The sequence below is a fragment of the Hibiscus syriacus genome, unplaced genomic scaffold (genome assembly GCF_006381635.1).
Source record: "Hibiscus syriacus cultivar Baekdansim isolate YM2019G1 unplaced genomic scaffold, ASM638163v2 tig00110940_pilon, whole genome shotgun sequence".
In the NCBI taxonomy this organism is placed as follows: Eukaryota; Viridiplantae; Streptophyta; class Magnoliopsida; order Malvales; family Malvaceae; genus Hibiscus; species Hibiscus syriacus.
In genome coordinates, this window is record NW_024062923.1 from 1,304,362 (window position 1) to 1,322,739 (window position 18,378).

At 35.7% G+C, this 18,378-nt stretch overlaps 1 protein-coding gene across 4 annotated transcripts; it reads right to left on the reverse strand.

Annotated features, from left to right (window-relative positions):
- Positions 1-2,600: 2,600 nt before the first annotated feature.
- Positions 2,601-9,423, reverse strand: LOC120147664 (WD repeat-containing protein 26 homolog). Of its 4 annotated transcripts, none has more exons than XM_039160978.1 (5): positions 9,128-9,423; positions 6,150-6,934; positions 4,288-4,389; positions 3,172-3,798; positions 2,601-3,057 (listed from the first exon to the last, which is right to left on the reverse strand). In XM_039160978.1, exons 2-5 carry the CDS (start codon positions 6,822-6,824, stop codon positions 2,842-2,844), a joined length of 1,620 nt encoding a protein of 539 aa, XP_039016909.1. In that variant the 5' UTR covers positions 6,825-6,934; positions 9,128-9,423; the 3' UTR covers positions 2,601-2,841. The 4 variants fall into 4 exon arrangements, with proteins under 4 accessions (XP_039016909.1, XP_039016906.1, XP_039016905.1 ...); XM_039160975.1 differs by lacking the exon at positions 9,128-9,423 and having other exon boundaries at positions 2,601-2,798; positions 2,837-3,057; positions 6,150-7,041; XM_039160977.1 differs by lacking the exon at positions 9,128-9,423 and having other exon boundaries at positions 2,695-2,840; positions 2,880-3,057; positions 6,150-7,041.
- Between the last annotated feature and the right edge of the window lie 8,955 nt (positions 9,424-18,378).

Sequence of the window (18,378 nt, forward strand, 5' to 3'; positions counted from 1 at the left end):
ATTTATTTTGAGTATTTTTCACCGCTTTTCACTTTTATTTTATTTTGTTTTATTTTATTTTATCTTTGCGAAAATTGCGAAATAATGTCTTTTGTGAGGGGAATCTAAGGGAAAGTCTCCTAACTGCAAAGGAAGTGCATTCCCGAAGATTGTTCACACAAAAGGGTATTTGTAATCCGAAAATTGACACTTTTTGAATAAAGTCAAATGAATAAGAAGTATCGTAATTTAAATACATTTTCAAGTTTGTAGTTCCCAATCTTTAAACAACATATAATCATTTAGGTACAAAATTTGGGCGTTGTGAGGGTGCTAACCCTTCCCCACACGTAACCGACTCCCGAACTCTTAAAAACGAATCTTTGGTGAAACACATACCATTTTTTGACGATTAAGGTTTCCAACGTACCTAACTTAATGGTTGATGGTGACTCCAAAATCAAATTGTTTCAAAAAGTGTATTTCATCACCTTCCCCGAGAACCAATTTTTTAGTTAAACAGATCCCCGAGGAAACGTTAAGACAACTATTATGATTGAAAATCTGAGATGTCAAACCATAGTATATGTATGTAAAGAATTGCTACGTGATAGAAATGAACATGCTAAATGGCAACGGTCTTTAGAGTATATTGGTAAAAGTTTTCTTAGTCGACATTTTCTCTCTTTATTTAGGTTGTTTTAGAGTATATTGGTAAAAGTTTTCTTAGTCGACATTTTCTCTCTTTATTTAGGTTGTGTGTTCAATACCTATTATGAGTAAAATTCTCCATCTCCTCCACTACATTGTAATTATTAATAAAAAAATAAAATGCCTAGTAAAGAGAGAATGATAATAATATTTGACCTTATAAAGTAGGTATAGTTGACTAATCATAGAGTTTTGTGCACTATATTATTCCCGTGTTACGGCATCATGTTGTTTTTATGCTTTGGTATCATATTGCTCTTACATCCTTGGATTTTTTATATTGTTCATTCACGTACATTTTAATATCTATGATGTTTACGAAGATCCATACGATTGTTTAAAAAGAGCATATAATAAACTTCAATAAAATTTTACGAGTTTTTATTATTGAAGGGGTGTCATAATTTCATAATATTAACTAAAATATAATAGAGATTTTGGGTAACATCAAGTCTATAATTAGTATTAGATTTTTTGAAAAGGTTTACGTATACACTTGAATACGAGTGAGATATTTGTAATGATTTTACCGGTGATGTACTCTATTTTTATGTAACAACTTTTGTTGCTCTTTTTGGATAGTAAATAAACAACTAAACCAAAAAACTGTATCTATCCGTCTATCTAATAAGAGTGTATCAAGGGGTCAACATGAATCAAACGAACTTTGTAGTTAAAAAGATGATTGTTATTTTTAAAGTTCTCGAGTTTGAGCACGACAAATGATTTTAGCATTAATTGACAAATGATTGAGTGTTTTTTAAACATATATTGTCTTGTATTCATCCTATAATAATAATAACTAAGGGGTCAAGATCATTTCACATCATGTTGAAACTTGGACCTCATATTGGTGCCCATTTCACAACTATGGTACAAGGACAACACTGCATAATCAGGTTTTTTTAGTAAGGTGCTTGGGGTTTTCTCTTTCCATGAGCAACCGACATTTGGTCTCTAAATTTGGTAACTTCTTCTAATTTAGTTCCTGATGCTTTTTCATGTTTATTTCTGAATTTAATAACTTTTCACAACTTGGTCCCAAAATTTTATTTTCACATTAATCTCAGAGTTGACAACTTTTCTTAACTTGGTCCATGAATATAGATTCTATTAAAATGTGTGATAAGTCTAGGGATGGCAACTCAACCCGAATCCGACGGGTTCCGACCCGACCCGACCCGATCGGGTCGGATTTTTTTAAAAAAAAACGGGTTCGGGTCGGGTCGGGTCGAGTTTTTTTTAAATGTACTGTTCGGGTCGGGTCGGGTTTAGGGTGAAAAAAATCTGACCCGACCCGACCCGAAAAATATATATAATTTTATCCTATATATTTAGGGATAATTACAATAATGTCCCTCCATATATAATTTTTTTCAATTAAGTCACTGTTTTCATTGAATAAATTTTTTTTTATTATTATTTCGGGTCGGGTCGGGTTTCTAAGTCATATATTCGGGTCGGGTGAAACCTTAATTTCGTCGGGTCGGGTCGGGTCACGGGTGAAAAACCCTTTCTTCTCGGGTCGGGTCGGGTAGCCCAAAAACCCGACCCGACCCGACCCATTGCCATCCCTAGATAAGTCTATGTTTTAGGGTCAAATTGAGAAAATTATCAAGTTCTAAAAGGTACAACATTGGAAATTTTTCAAGTTCCAGAGCTATTGTAAACTAAAGGAACCAAGTTGAAAAGAATTACCAATTCAAAAACTCGAATTGCTCAAATTAGGTTCAAGTCAATAATGACCAAATTAAATTGAAGTCCTTTGTGAGTATCTTACTTGCACATATATTTCATTTGCACATCTATGAGTGAAAACAGTAAACAAAAAGCTACAGACAGATCCTTTAATAGTAATACTCCATTAGAATGCAAGTAGACATCGGAAAACATGTGCACAGGACATATAAGCAAGCAAGCTCCAAATTTTACTGTAAAACAGTAATCAAATTATTTAAATGCTAAAAAGAAATATAGCAAATTTATTATCAGAAAGTTGCAGCATTGTTGACAATCTTTTTTTGTATGAATGTCAGGCATTCACCAAGGTCAAGTATTTACATGAAATCAATTACATCAGGCATGAATGATTGGAGACCAAACATTCAATCTCAGCTACTTCCATTGCAATGATGGATGCCATTACTAATCTCAGCTACTTCCATTGCAATGATGAATGCCATTACTACGAGTGTCTTTCCGCTTGGCGCTTAGATTATTCAAGCCCCATACCCAAATCGTGCGATCATCACTAGCCGATGCCAACATGTGAGGGTTTGCTGGATTCCAGCTGACACAATTAACAGCTCCAGAATGACCCGGTAATGCTTCTACAAGCTCTCCTGTGCCCCTATGCCAAATATAGACCTAAACATACAGCAAAAGGCAAATTCAATTTCCCTTGAACTGCAGAAATAAATCACATTCCTTAAAAACTTACATTTACAAGAAAATGTGTATGTATAAATTTAATGTCCTTACCAGTGAGTCCTCACTGCCGCTGGCAATGAAAGCTTGCTCAAGTCCACCAAAACAAGACCTAATGATGAAGCGGGTGCGTTTATGGCCTTTATATTTAGAGACAAGCTTCAGATCACCTTCTATGTCCCATAGATGAATTTCTTGGTTCAAAAGATTTACCAGTAAGAATCTATTGTCTCTTGATAATGAGAACGAAGTTATCGTTTGATCTTCTTCGATAAATCTCTCCACTTTTGCTTCCCTGTCAAGTAATGATATTGCTGTTTCACTATATATACTTACAATCTGCTTTCCATCGCTTGTTATTTCCAAATCAAAGATTTTTAGAGTGCGATGGCCTTTCCAGCATTCTACCTCTTTCCCGTCCAATTCCCACATGCTGATACTCCTATCATTAACACCAGAAAATATCCATTTGCCATCTGGAGACCATCCACATGAAACCATGCCAAGACCAGCTTTTTCATAAACATGGAGGCACTCACCGGAAGAGACGTCCCACCGCCTTACAACCTCCTCTACACCACAAGTGAGAAGCTGGTGGTCATCAGGACCCCATGAAACAGAAGAGATAGGTTTCAGGTGACCAGAGAGTTTATGTTTTAAAGATACTCCATTCGCATCAACCTAAAATAAGTAAAGATATTAGAATGAGATATCGGCTGATTGCTAGGCCTCTGAGAAACGAAAACATGATTGTTTCACAGTATCTAAGAATGTTCACACATTAATACAACCCATGCATGCTTAAAAATTTAGATTTCAGCCAATAGAAAGTCTAAATTTCACCAGCACCCTTGCAAAATTGTAGAAAATTTCGGAAAAGAGAAAAAGTTAAGAGCCTGGTGTTTGAGAATTGAGTACAAAAAACTTGCCAAAACAAGAAAACAAATTAGATGGATTTAAATGATAAAATGATTAAGGATGAAAATTAAAAAGTGACTATTACAGAGATACTGAAGCTAGATGGAGATGTTTCCATAATGGAGTACACAATAAATACAGACCTCGTGTCCATAATGGAGTACAGAAAACAGAGTTGAAAATGTAAATCAATATATTACTAAGCAAAATCAACATATATGTTACATCTATGTTCCAAGTGAATAGCAATACCTCCCAAATGATTGCTGAGCAATCATTTGATGATGAAGCCAAGTATTTCCCATTATGAGAAAATTGCAAGAACCATACTTCATCTGTGTGAGCCTGTAGTATCTGTTGCATGAGAATGAAAAAAAAATCAAAAATAATTTAAGAAAAATGCAAGTCATAAGTTGATAAATTTCAGAGCAGGAATAGACAAATAGAAAATAAATCAAGAATCAGAAAATATTCCACTCAGAAGACACTAAAACAATCCACATGGAAGAATACGTAAACAAATTATCCAATATTTTTTTCTGGAGTCTGGACTAGGCAAGTCTACTAAAAAGTCATAAGCACGACACAGGTAAACAAATTTGGGCGTTGTATAATTGTGGAAACACCAATTTGTGACTGAACACCTCAAAAATCCAACCTAATTGGTAGTAGAATAGTAGAATATTGTTCAATCATTTCTCCATGTAGACACGTGCACTAATAAAAGTTAGAAAGTTGCACATTGTTTGTCCCTTGTACTCAAAGTACAACCACTTTTTTTTTTGATAAAGAAACAAGGCATCGTTAAAAACCCCCTTCGTAACCTCTGCTGTACAAAAATACATCAGCGGACATTGGAAGGAGGAAAAGAGTGCCTCAAATGTTATTCCAAAAATAAATTACACTTCATATGACAGCCGGCTATTACAAACACCCCCCCCCCCCCACATAACCTCTTACCTATCTACAGCCACACAATACTGAACTACTACCCTATACCCGCCTTAGCCAAGCTTTCTGCCTCCCAATTCACAGACCTTTTTACAAACCTTATAATAACACTGTGCTCGAAAACAACACTGACAATTTCCTTAACTAGCTGTGAAAATACAGTAGGACACACTTCTGGATTCTTAATCCAATTTACAGCATTTGCTGAGTTAGTCTCTACAATTAGCCGACCCTTGCCACACCACTCTGAATCCACAAACAAAACTAAACCAGCTTGGATGGCCTTCAATTAAACTAAAATAGGGGACCTGAACCAGCTGAAGCCGAAAATGAGCCCAAGACCTAACTCTCTTCATTTCTTAGTATTCCCCCAATACCGCTGCTTTCCCAATCTAAACCTAAACCTAGATCCATTTAAAGATATTCAACAAGAAATGATATGTAAAGAATAAAAGGATACACCTAAAAAAATACTGAAACTTAGATCCATTTATAATTACCTATCATTGTTTAAACCTAAACCTAACAGACCTTATCTTCTAGTTGCTTAAACAATGAGAAATATATGCATTATCTTCTAGCTTTGCAAAAGAATTCTCAAGAACCATGATTAGGAAACTTCCACACAAGATTCTTCCAACATTGAATGAAAGCATCCTAAAACACATAAGCCATCATCTCCAATGATTAAAGATTGGTCTTTCCATTATGATTTTCAGATCTTAGAAATCCTGCAGCAGATATTTGAGTCTAGGGTAATAGGTATATGGTTAATGAAAACCTCACGGGTGCACCTGATAAAGAAACAGTCTATCCAAAAAGAAGTATTCAAATATTAATGCCAGTGAAAGCATAATCACTAGAATATAAAACCTAATTTATAATAAAATACCTAATATCAATTCTATCATGCCTGAATCAAGATAATATTTTCACTAGCACCTGAATCAAAATACCTTCTTATGTATTGCGAAAAAAATCCATACTGATAAAGCACAAACTAAAATAGACTTCCAATTTCCACATTACTAAGACACGAAATCTTGCAGAAATAAAAAATGTAAAGAAAAATCCTAAGAAGTTTGTCATCTCAAAGAAAGGCATGAAAGAGGAGAGACAGATTGCAAAACTACAAAGATCTGATTACCAGAATAAAATCTAACCTGCAATGCAGAAGAAGGAATTTGATCTCTTGCACACTGATGATCAGCATATAGTGACATTTCCTTATCTGATGAGTTGTGAAACATGCAAGCATCTCTTTGCAAAACAAGGGCCTGTTCAACTAAATGCTCCAACCTTCTTTCGGGAATCATAACAGTTGGAGGAAGCAGCTTCTGTAATTCTTCCAATAACTTACTCCGGGATCTTGGTCTTGAAGTAGCTTGTTTTGGAGACTGAACAGAAAAACAGTGAGAGGGTGATACAAGGAACAAAGAAAGCTCACGAACTCTACTGTGACTGATACAAAGAGGTGATATCTCGGTTCTCAGAGTATTCAGAGCATCCATGACTTTTTCTTCATCCAGAAATTCAAAGAACTTCTGTTCCAATATCAGAAAACAGGCTGATTTTATGGCCATTTCATCTGTTAGCCCAATATTGTGCAATGTGACGACACTTTCATCCAAATCTCCCTCAAGAATTTGCTGCATAAACACATTAACGATAGAAGAATGCAACGCTATCCCTGATTCTTCCTCTAAATGAGCACCACTCTTTATATAACCAAGTGAGTACAATGCTTTTTCTATTATTCGGACAAACTCTACTTTCTTTATAACTCCTTTTGAGCCAACAACTTCTTCGCCCCCTTCAGACTGCAGGGGCCGAGCCATCAAGTCCCTTGAAGACCCAACTATAGGTTCTTTAAGAGTTGAACTGTTTGAAAGATGGCTCAATTCTTCAGAGGATAGTTTCTTGCGTTTTGAGGCTGGTTCATCGTCCCCTACACCTCCCATGAAATGTGCACCTCAGCCCATAAATTATTGAAGTAGTAAGAAAATAGCAATAGGTATAAAAAGGAATGTCTGATGAATCATGAGAAATAAACAACTGTATAAATAATCAAAAATAATTTGTAGGTTTCTAAATTTGAGCATAAGAGAGATCGACTCACAGAAAAATCTCACCATTATCACTGGCAAAAAATAACATGATTAAGTCATAAAAAAACATATGCAATTATAAGAAGGGTACATGTTATTTCCTAAAAGTAATCAGTTCGATTATCTTTAAAAAAAAATGCAAATACAAACCTTTTTTCCCTTATTCTTCATAAAAGAGCTTAGGAAGTAAAGAGAGCAACATATTATCTAAGAAAAAGGGTTAGCTTCAAAAACTCCATAGTATATCTATTCTTAAGAACTTCACATACTCATAAATAGCAGATACGAGTTGTCCATCCAAAAGAATAGGACAAATTGCTTATCACTTTGGAGACATCTCAAACATGAAATTTCAGCCAAAAATTATTATAGGAGCTTAAATTTTAGCTAGATAAGAAATTCTATTTTGACCACGTGTCCAACGTCACAGTTTCAGTTTTCCAGCTGTTCTGTTTTAACATGATGGTTAAAACATCCAAATCAATGTTAAGAAGTACTCCAATAACAGAGCCAATCTATAGAAACATGCTCAATTGCAGATGATCAAATCATTGTTGGTTTATATCCTAAGCAACAACAACAACAACAATACCCTCCCTAGGCTGAGCATAAAGCCATGATTGGAGGAGTTATCAACACCCATTTGAAATATCTTAATGGTTGTAACAAGACATTCAAGTAAAGAAAGCAATGATGTAATTTAAGACAAGGGTCAGTTCTAAAAAGTCCATATGTCCATAGTATAACTGTTCTTAAGAACGCATGCTCATAAATAGCAGATATAGCTATATATCCAAAACAATAGGACACGTACTGTTATCACTGTATCCAAGGTAAATGGATGGCGTCCCAAACTTGACATTTCAGTCAAAGAATCAAATTCAGGGAACTTCCACTTGTAAAGATAAATTATATATCTGACTGAACCTTTAAGGACTAAAATAAATGTTTAGCTTAATATGACTCAATATTCTATAAATAAAACAGGAAAACTAGTAGTCTAGTACATAACTCCTGCTAGGAATAAGAATTTAACCTCAAGGACTTTGTTCCCAATACAGAAAGCAAAGTGAACATTTGGTTAATTTGATATAACTAAAGATCCAATAAATAAAAAAACGTAAAAAAGAAAATATAGGATTTTAAGGTCAATTGGTTTTGCATCCTAAAGGGGCACGAGGGGTCATACAGTTTCTATGGCATCCTAAGATTATTCTTACCATACTATTCTTTTGCAGAATGCTTTCAAAAGGACAATGCTTCCGAATCGGACAAATTATAGAGCAATGACTTGAAACATTTAAAGCGATTCTACTGCTATCAGACATTATATGCTTAACACAATCCGATATTAAACTCAGTGGTATTGATAATTTTCTTGGAATCTTCATGATAAAATGTTTTCAATATTTAAGCTACTACACTATAATATACATAAATATATATATACACACACATATATGTTCTTTAACGAATTGCATTTTGAAGCGCAATCTTAGCTATTTTAGTTCATAAGGTGTTGAATTCACCTCTGAATTATCATTACTTGGACAACCGAAGGATCAGAATTATCATTGCGTTACAAATATGATGACCATTTCAAAAATATACGACGGACAAGCATTTACCAATATCAACATGTAGAAATGAACAAATAAAAGGAGTTTAGTTCCAAAATAGAAGATCGAAAAAGGGGTTTCAAGCAGGATTGATGAAAAATCCACATCTGAAATAAAGTCAATAATGTAGAGTCTTTACAATACCAAGAAGCTAAAACTAGTAGCTTCAGACACAGTAAGAAAAAGACAAAGCTACTGGCAAATGAATCAGATTGCAAGTTAATCAGGGTAAGTCGGCAGTAAAAGGGAAAATAAGGAAAACACAGAAAGGGGTTACGAACCAAGCAGCCGATTCAGATCAAGAAAAATCAGGTGAAAATCCAATTAATAAAAAGAAAGAAAGAAAGGAACTGAATAGAGGTGAAGAAATGCAGAACAAGATAAAAAAAACAAGAAAATATACAAAAAGATTACCCTTTTTTCTTATATCGTCCGCAGAAACTTGATTAAAGCGAGTAACCGAGGAAATGAAGAGGCGAAGAAAAAAGGGGTTTGGAGAGTAAAATCAGATGTGAAAGTGAAAAGGGCTATTCACGAAGGAAAAAGGAAAGTGTTTTGGTAAGTTTGCAAAATGTGTAGAACAAGAAAACAAGAGTTTTTTTTTTTATGAAGACAACTTAATTCCTTTGCGTGGAGGAAACCAACTGAAAAGGGGATTATAGTAAGGGATTGTGAATTGAGGGATTAATTCATCATGAATTTGGATGGAGCGAGGGTTACATTGGCTTCGGTGTGGTTAAAAAAAATGAGGATGGTAAGTAGATTGGTGGCAACCAGCTCAAAATTATATTTCTGACGTAAATTGGAATTTGGTATCGTATGTGTGAATCTTTCGACATTGTTCTCAACTATTACACTGTTAAGGAGTATTATGCAAAGTTAAACTGAATAACTTTAGAAGACATTGTTGTCCCATTATGAACCAAAAAATATTATGACCTGCATACAAAAAATAATTTTAAATATTAAATTTCAATAATAAACAATTATCTTATTATGCTACATGAGACAGATAAAATCAAATAAATTGATATGACAACAACTAACATATAAAATAAGACACATTACCAACAATTAGTTGATTTAGTAATACAAGATATTCGATCTCTTAAATAACGTTAGGAGTTCGAATTTTGTTACTGTGAATATAGATAATTGGGTTAAAAGAATTGTTCTCATAATGAGTCTATATAGTATTCGAACTAAATTAATTAACAATAGACTAAAATCTAATATTTTTTTTTAAAAAAAGACATTAAGCATCAGCGTCCAACACAGTACCACATACGCCATGCATAGATATCACCCTTATCCATAAAATTCGCATTTATCGCTCATTTCTTAAGAGAAATAAAAGGAAGAGAAAATCGTCTCAGTGACAAAAAATATCTTATAATATATGATTTTAACCAACTTTTTTTGGATTTATCAAAATGACCAACAAAATCGCAATGCGAAATAAAAATCGCAACGCGATCTCCAGAATCGCAATACGATTATGAAGAATCGCAATGCGATAGTACAAATTAGCATTGCGATTTTCCAGAATCGCAATCCGAATATGAAAATCGCAACGCGAACATATAAATCGCAACGCGATTCTGACTATCGCAACGAGTATCCGTAAAATCGCAACGTGTATCCGTAAATTGCAACGACAATACGTAAAATCGCAACGAGAATACGTAAATCGCAACGCGTATCTGTAAATCGCAACGAGAATACGTAAATCGCAATGCGTATCCGTAAATCGCAACGACAATACGTAAAATCGCAACGCGTATCCGTAAATCGCAACGCGATTTTTAAAGCGCCATTAGAATCGCTACGCGTATTTTATTTTCAAATTCCAAACACGAATATTAATTATCGGAACACTGAACCGTCCACAGTATATCCCGTAATCGCAACTCATAACCTAAAACCTAAAATCACAACTCAGTCTCATCTCCATCTCTCACTCTCTACGGCGAAATCCGTCCCCATCTTCGAAGATTTCCGTCCCCATTTCCGACGAAATTCCTCACAACCATTCACGGTCAGAAATCTCTCACAATCATTCAGAAATGGAAAATCAACCTCCGAGGGTTAGTTTTTTTAATTATTTTTATTTTGAAATTTTTGCAATATTTTAGGTTTTTCATATTGAAATTGATGATAAGTTTACTGGTAATTTCAATAATAGATTAACCATTTCACTTAGATTTCTTATTAAATTTATTCGATTGCTGCCAATACTGCTAAACTGTTTAGTCTTTAACCCTGTGAAGTTAGTATTTGTCTTTGTTTTGTCTTTTGGTTGAAGTAATGCAATCCATTAAAGTTTCAATTTGCAGAAGAAGAATAGTTTCTAAACTTAAAATCGCAACATGAAAATGAAAATCACAACACGAAAATGACTATCACAACGAGAGAATCGTAACGCGAAATGAAAATCGCAACGAGATAATCGCAACGCGAAACCAAAATCGCATTGCGATTTTCGTTTCGCGTTGCGATTTTAATTTCGCGTTGCGATTCTCTCATTGCGATAGTCATTTCCGCGTTGCGATAGTCATTCTCTCGTTGCGATTTTCATTTCAACCAAAAGATAAAACAGTGTTGCAAATTTTAGTTTCAAGAATAAACTACTACTCTTTATGTTTATTGATTTTGGTATATATTCACAGTGTAGTTTTTGGTATATCTAACTTGGTATGTTTATTGTTTTTGTATAAATTTTTTTCGGCTTCATTGACATTAAGGAATAAAGTTAGCCTAGCCACTACAATTGCTTCGAAGCTTTCACCTGCACAAAGAAAATTGTTTGAGGAAACCTGCTTCGGGCCATGGCTGAGAGTACAGCATCCGGGTGAAGATGCTAATTTGACCCATTTGTGGCTTCAAACCATGACTAGCGATCTACCCGACAGTATACAACGTGGTGAGGAAGAGATATGGTTTCATTTTCCACTGGCGTATACTTGTTTTGGGCGGAAGGAGTTCTGCTTAATCATCGGTCTACGATTCGGCATGATGATGTAGGCCGGTACACTCGTCATATCACCCGTCCATCATGGTTATCCCGGGTTTTTCCTGATGAGTCAATAGAGAAGCCGAACTTACACGTCGACGACCTGAAGAAATTGTTTAATAAGAAAGATGGTTTTACTCGGATGAATGACGTCGATGTTGTCCGAGTATGCCTTTTAGTACTTTTGTATGCCGGCTTTTTAGGCAGAGAGGCCAGACAACCTATTCCTCAGGAGCTAATATTATTGGTAGAGGACCTAAATGCATGGAATCTGTTTCCATGGGGTTCGTATATTTGGAAAGCTACCTGGACTAAGTTGTCGTCTGCCTTTGATGACCGCAAAAGTTTGCGTGGCGATGGGTCGAAAATACACTTTGTTAGGCTTTGTTTGGGCCTTTAAGGTAAGAATTTCTATATAATGTTTTCAAAATTATAATTAATTATTTAACAATTACTAATGTTTGTTATTATATTGTTTGTAGATTTGGATATTCGAGGCTTTCCCCAGCATACGGATATATGCATTAAAAACTTTAAATGATATTCATAGGGTTATTTCCTTGAAGAGGAAACGTCTGTTGGATTGGGAATACTTAATACCATATGCGACAATAAATAATGTAAGTTAACACAAATACTATCATATATAAACAAGTTATAAATAGTAGACGTTTAACTTTGTTTGAGTTTTTATATTTTTAGGAGGCCAACACTCCATTACAGAGATTGACACCCACGGAGGCTGAGCTTGCCACTGATTGGTGGCAAGCTAGTCAGCGTTTTTTTGATGGCACAAATGATGAGCAGTCTCCATTTTCCTCCACTTCGAGAGTCATCACCTCACCTAAAGCCATCACCTGATCGACCCGACTATACACCTCTACAACGAGAGCCATCACCTATCCCGTCACATCATCGAGCCTTTTCTCCACCATCACCTCATGATAGGCGACCGACAAAGATGCCACGACTTCTATCACCCTGTTCTCCACCTCTATCTCCACGGGATGAGTCAAGGGAGTTACGTGATGAGGTCAATGCCTTGCGTGAGGAGATCGGTACTCTACGCGATAACGATGGTGCATGGCGTGTGGAGGTGTCTACTTTACGTGGTGAGGTTGTCGCTCTACGTGAGATGGTAGTATCGTTGCAGAATGAGGTTCATACTCTACGCAACGAGGTAAGTTTAAGATTTTCCATATTTAACTTGATGATAAATTTACTCGTAATTTCACTTAGATTAACCATTTCACTTAGATTGCTTAGTAAATTTATTCGGTTGCTGCCAATACTGCTAAACTGTTTATTCTTTAACACTGTGAAATTAGTATTTGTCTTTTGTTTTGTCTTTTGGTTGAAGTAAATTTATTCGGTTGCTGCCAATTCTGCTAAACTGTGTATTCTTTAACACTGTGAAGTTAGTATTTGTCTTTGTTTTGTCTTTTGGTTGAAAGTAAATTTGTTCAGTTGCTGCCAATTCTGCTAAACTGTGTATTCTTTAACATTGTGAAGTTAGTATTTGTCTTTGTTTTGCCTTTCGGTTGAAAGTAAATTTGTTCGGTTGCTGCCAATTCTACTAAACTGTGTATTCTTTAATACTCTGAAGTTAGTATTTGTCTTTGTTTTGTCTTTTGGTTGAAGTAATGCAATCCATTCAAGTTTCAATTTGCAGAAGAAGAAATAGTTTACTTTCGCAACACGAAACTTAAAATCGCAACGTGAAAAATGACTATCGCAACGCGAAATGAAAATCGCAACGAGAGAATCGCAACGCGAAATGAAAATCGCAATGCGAAACCTAAATCGCAACGTGAAACTATAATCGCGTTGCGATTTTCATTTCGCATTGCGATTCTCTCTTTGCGATTTCCATTTCGCGTTGCGATTCTCTCGTTGCGATAGTCATTTTTCACGTTGCGATTTTAAGTTCCAGAAACTATTCTTCTTCTGCAAATTGAAACTTGAATGAATTGCATTACTTCTACCAATAGACAAAGACAAACACTAACATGACAGTGTTGCAAGTTTGAAACATATTTGTCTTTGTTATCTGATGCATTTTGTGAACTATGATAGAATAATGACTTGGGTGAATACAATGCAAGTTTGAAACATATTTGTCTTTGTTTTCACTGTTTAAATATCATGTCTGTTTATTTACTGATTTTTGTATTTAATTATTTAGCGGCCCGATAAGGTGGATGCTTTACGTCGGGTTTTTCTTGCACGACGGAGTTCACGCATCAGACGGCGTGCACGTGCTATTAAGTCTCAGTACACCCTAATAGTGCGAAGACACCGCAAGAAGAAGCCCGACTCGCTGTCATCCCTCAAGAGTCCACTCCTATCGTTGAAGATGCCCATATCATTCATCGAGAGTCCCCTCCCACCGTTCAAGAGGCCACTGTCATCGTTGAAGAGGTCCCTCCTACCATTCAAGAGCTCGATTCACATGTCGTCATATGTAAGATTCTTGAGAAACCCTCTGACGTGCCGGACATGATGGATGAGAGTTGGCTCTCGTATGAGTTATCGGCCAGTACCATTCCGGTATCTGAAGTGGAGAGGAGACAACTACCAGACACAATTCTGGATAACACCCTTTGGGGTAAGACCGCAGTTGAATTTTTATCTACATGAGCGGAGCCAGGGGTGTTTCACTGACATATGCAAGCTCAACGATGATATCTATTTGTTGCTTGATTGGTCTTGGTGGGGCGTATTATTAGGGGTTGAAGACAATGGCTATTTCGATGGAGGGGTAAGTATTATATTTTTCTTATATTTCAATTTGATTATTTTTTTTTAAATTTATGTAAGTCACTAATATATGTTTTTTTTTGTAAAACAACATATCGATGCGTGGGTGTCACGTCTTCTAATAATTAGGAAACTTAATAAAAATAAAATAAATACACGATATAAATTATGCCGACGTCTTTTAACGCCGTTCACTTGAAGAATCAACGAGATGAATCATTTGCGTTGGGCAATGGACAAGCTAAACTGTATCCTGCATGGTGGGAGGTCGATAAGGTTAGTATTTATTTTAGATTGAGTTTAAAGGTATTCATAAATAAGTGTGCAAATGAATGAATTATTACTTATGATTGCAGGTGTTTATCCCTGTTTTGGAACGTAAACATTGGCTTCTTGTCGAGCTTCAGCTCCCATCCCTTAAGGCAATAGTATATGACAGCATGATAAATTACATATCATTGGCTGATTTAAGAGATATTATTAAGGGATGGAGCTCTCATTTGGCTAAATTCTTGGATGCGATAAATTATTGGACTCGTTCTGGAAACAATAAGCCAAAGAAGCTCAATATTACAGTTAGCAGAGACGAGACCGCACCACAACAAACGGAAGGAGCCAGAGGGGATTGTGGTCCTCTCGTATGCTTGGCGTTGGAGCGTTTGATCACAGGAAGTATAAAGTATCTACCTCCCACCGATAGAGATAGAGCTGCAATAGGCTTGTGGTTTTGGCATTATATGGCTAGATCGATATATACGAGACGCTGCCTACCTGCATCCGCGTTATAAAAATGTCCATAAACAATTGGTAAGTTTATAGGCTTTGGTTTGAAAATGTTTGGTTAAGTACCTAGAATTCAATAATTTGTTGTTTGTAGGTTTTAGATGTGTAGAAAGTGTTGTTTGAGCAAATGTTTGGTTTATGCAGGTTAATCTCAGAAGTGAGCTGCGTGAAAATGATGTATGGCTGCAAAAGTTGATTCAATAGTAGATGAGGAAATAAGAATTATTGCTTATTTTTTGATTGTTTAATTGATTTGTAAAAGATGATTTGTTTAATTGATGTGAACATAATTCTTATTTGTGCTTGTTTAATTGATTGAAATGTAATGGTTGATTTTGTTGATTTCAATCTGCATTATGTTGAAGGCAAAAATGACTATCGCAATGCGAAATGAAAATCGCAACGAGAGAATCGCAATGCGAAACTAAATTCGCGTTGCGATTTTCATTTCGCTTTGCGATTCTCTCGTTGCGATTTTCATTTCGCATTGCGATAGTCATTTCCGCGTTGCGATATTCATATTCGCGTTGCGATTTTCACGTTGCGATTTTCATTTCGCATTACAATTCTCTCGTTGCGATAGTAATTTCGATTACGATAGACATTAAGATGATTGCGAACGTCATTTCCGTGTTGCGATAGTCAAATGAATGCCTAATAAGTGATAACAACTGAACAGATCATAGCAATTTTCAAACTCAAGTTACTAATACATGCCTAACTGAAAATGTTAAAAGTTCACACATAAAATCCACATAATACAATGTTTGCATTTAAAAATCACCTAAGTTAACAGTCCCAAAAGGTGAAGCCGGTTGTGATTGGGATTTTAAAGATGATTGCGATTTTGATTGCCTTTTGCTTGACACCATATGAGCTTTGGATTTTGATGAGGATCCATATTTTGGTAGAGGAAAATATGATTGTGATGGCACTGGTGATCCACATGTCAACCTTGTATGACCATTTTCCTTGCACCGACTACATGTCGATCTCTTCTTCTCTTCACCCTTAGACGGTATACGATCGTGACTTTTTGGTCGGCCAGGTAGCATTCTGTCCTTGGCTGGTGGTAAAACTGTTTGTAAGTCATCTGGTATGTCCCACTCAGAAGGATGTGGAATAGGGTAGACAATCTCGCCATAAGTCTGTCGATATACTTCTGTAGCGTAGCAATCCATAGCGTATGCGCTTGAATCATCTTGGTTTAGATGAAGAGAAACTTTTATAACATGGCCACACGGATAACCAGATGTTTGCCATTTCATACAACTACACGTCTTTGCATTTAGATCGACAAACCCATTTAAGTTATTATCCAGTACTTCAAACAAAGTGTTTGAACATGGTTCAACTCTCCATGACGTTGACTTCACAACACATTTCGTTATCTTTTTTTTTCTGTCCATGGTGTAACACGATGTTCCAATGTTCCTGTAAATTTAAATAAATAATACTTAGTAAAATATATGATAAGTTACAAATTTAAAGAAATAATACCTACATGGTTTCTTTTCTTGTAGTACCACTGTTGAATAGAGGCTCAAAAAAATCCATTAACATAGTAATGGGTAATTTCCGGGAATGACGACTTAGAGCGTTGATTGATTCTGCAATATTAGACGTCATGAAACCATATCTTGCTCCAAGTTGATGTACTCTTGACCATCTTTCAAACCCGACATCTTCTAGTGTTTGAGCACACTGAGGCAAAACACGTATTAAACAGTTTATATGCTTATTAAAATCCACTTTCCGATAAGCTTTTACAGCCTTCCAGTATGTCCATTTGTGATTTTTTATACCAGCATACCTTGATTTTAGATTTCTATACAAATGAACACCACAAAGTCCATGAAAAGTATCTGGGAAACACCTTCTAACAGCGTTGTCAATTGAGTTTGCCCTATTGGATATGATTGTCAGATTGCTAATAAGACCTATGCAATCCCTAAGATGCCCCATAAACCATGTCCATGAATAAGAGGTTTCAGATTTTCCAACCCCGTAAGCTATTGGCAGTATCCCATTGTTAGCATCCATGGCTACTGCTAATAAGTTTACTCCAATGTATCGACCTTTTAAATGTGCTCCGTCAACTATAATAACTGGGCGCATGCAATTAATAAACGAACGAATCTACAAAAGCATATACACAAGAAATATAATCATTTAAATGTGAAATGCATGTAACTAACAAAAATGAGTCAACAAAATTATATTGATTTACTAACCGCAGCACCAATGGCGATAAACAACTCAAAGCGTCCATCTCTATCTGTTTTGATATGAGTTACCGACCAATGATTTTTCAGCTTTAAATTATGACAATAAGCCGGCAGTTGGGTAAACGATGCTTCTGGCGACCCCCTCAACAATTCCAAGGCATAACATTTGGCTCTCCAAGCTTGAGAATATGAGATACTAATCTTGAACCGAGCATTCATGTCAGTCATAATTTCATGTCCCCGATATACCCTACCATTCAAAAACATTAACTCAGCCAGAAAACCACCCAACACCTTTTTGTTTGCCTGTCTATGTTGAGGAAAAACTTGGGTTATTGAACATGTATGTTTATCAATAAAAGTCCTAACTTGAAACATTTCGCAATCTTTTATCCTCTTTGCAATCATACGCCACATACAGTTTTTGTCAATCATACACCTTTTTTCGAAATGATCTTTGCTTGATTTGTTAACTTTTAGTTGATAGCCATCTTCCACACATTTCGTATACAAAGCTATCTTCAAGTCTTCCTTTGTATCAAAACAATCATCTTTCTTGATACGAATAATTTTTGTGTAACAATCAACTTCTATCTTTACCAACTCTTCTTCTGGTATCTGAAGTAATTCAGGCATATTCCAGTTATACTCCCGTGGCATTTTCTTCGTGGACTTTTCTTTGGGGATTTTTTCTTCTTCTTTTTCTTCTTCAGTGTTATATGAATTACAGAATGGATGTTCAACATGTTCATTTACAGTCGTAACTTCCTCCTCATTATCATCAACAACATCTTCCTCGGCAACGGCTGTTTCATCATCAAAATTCGGGTATTGATCAATATCAAAATCATTACACGCAGGGTCTGTTTCTTCTTCTGAAA

Excerpts from the sequence above, each read along its gene's own strand:
- LOC120147664 (XM_039160975.1), bottom strand. The coding sequence starts at position 6,947 with ATGGGAGGTGTAGGGGACGATGAACCAGCCTCAAAACGCAAGAAACTA. Across the intron at positions 3,799-4,287 it reads GCTCAGCAATCATTTGGGAG|GTTGATGCGAATGGAGTATC; the intron begins GTATTGCTATTC and ends TACTTATTTTAG. Across the intron at positions 3,058-3,171 it reads GCGGCAGTGAGGACTCACTG|GTCTATATTTGGCATAGGGG; the intron begins GTAAGGACATTA and ends CTGTATGTTTAG.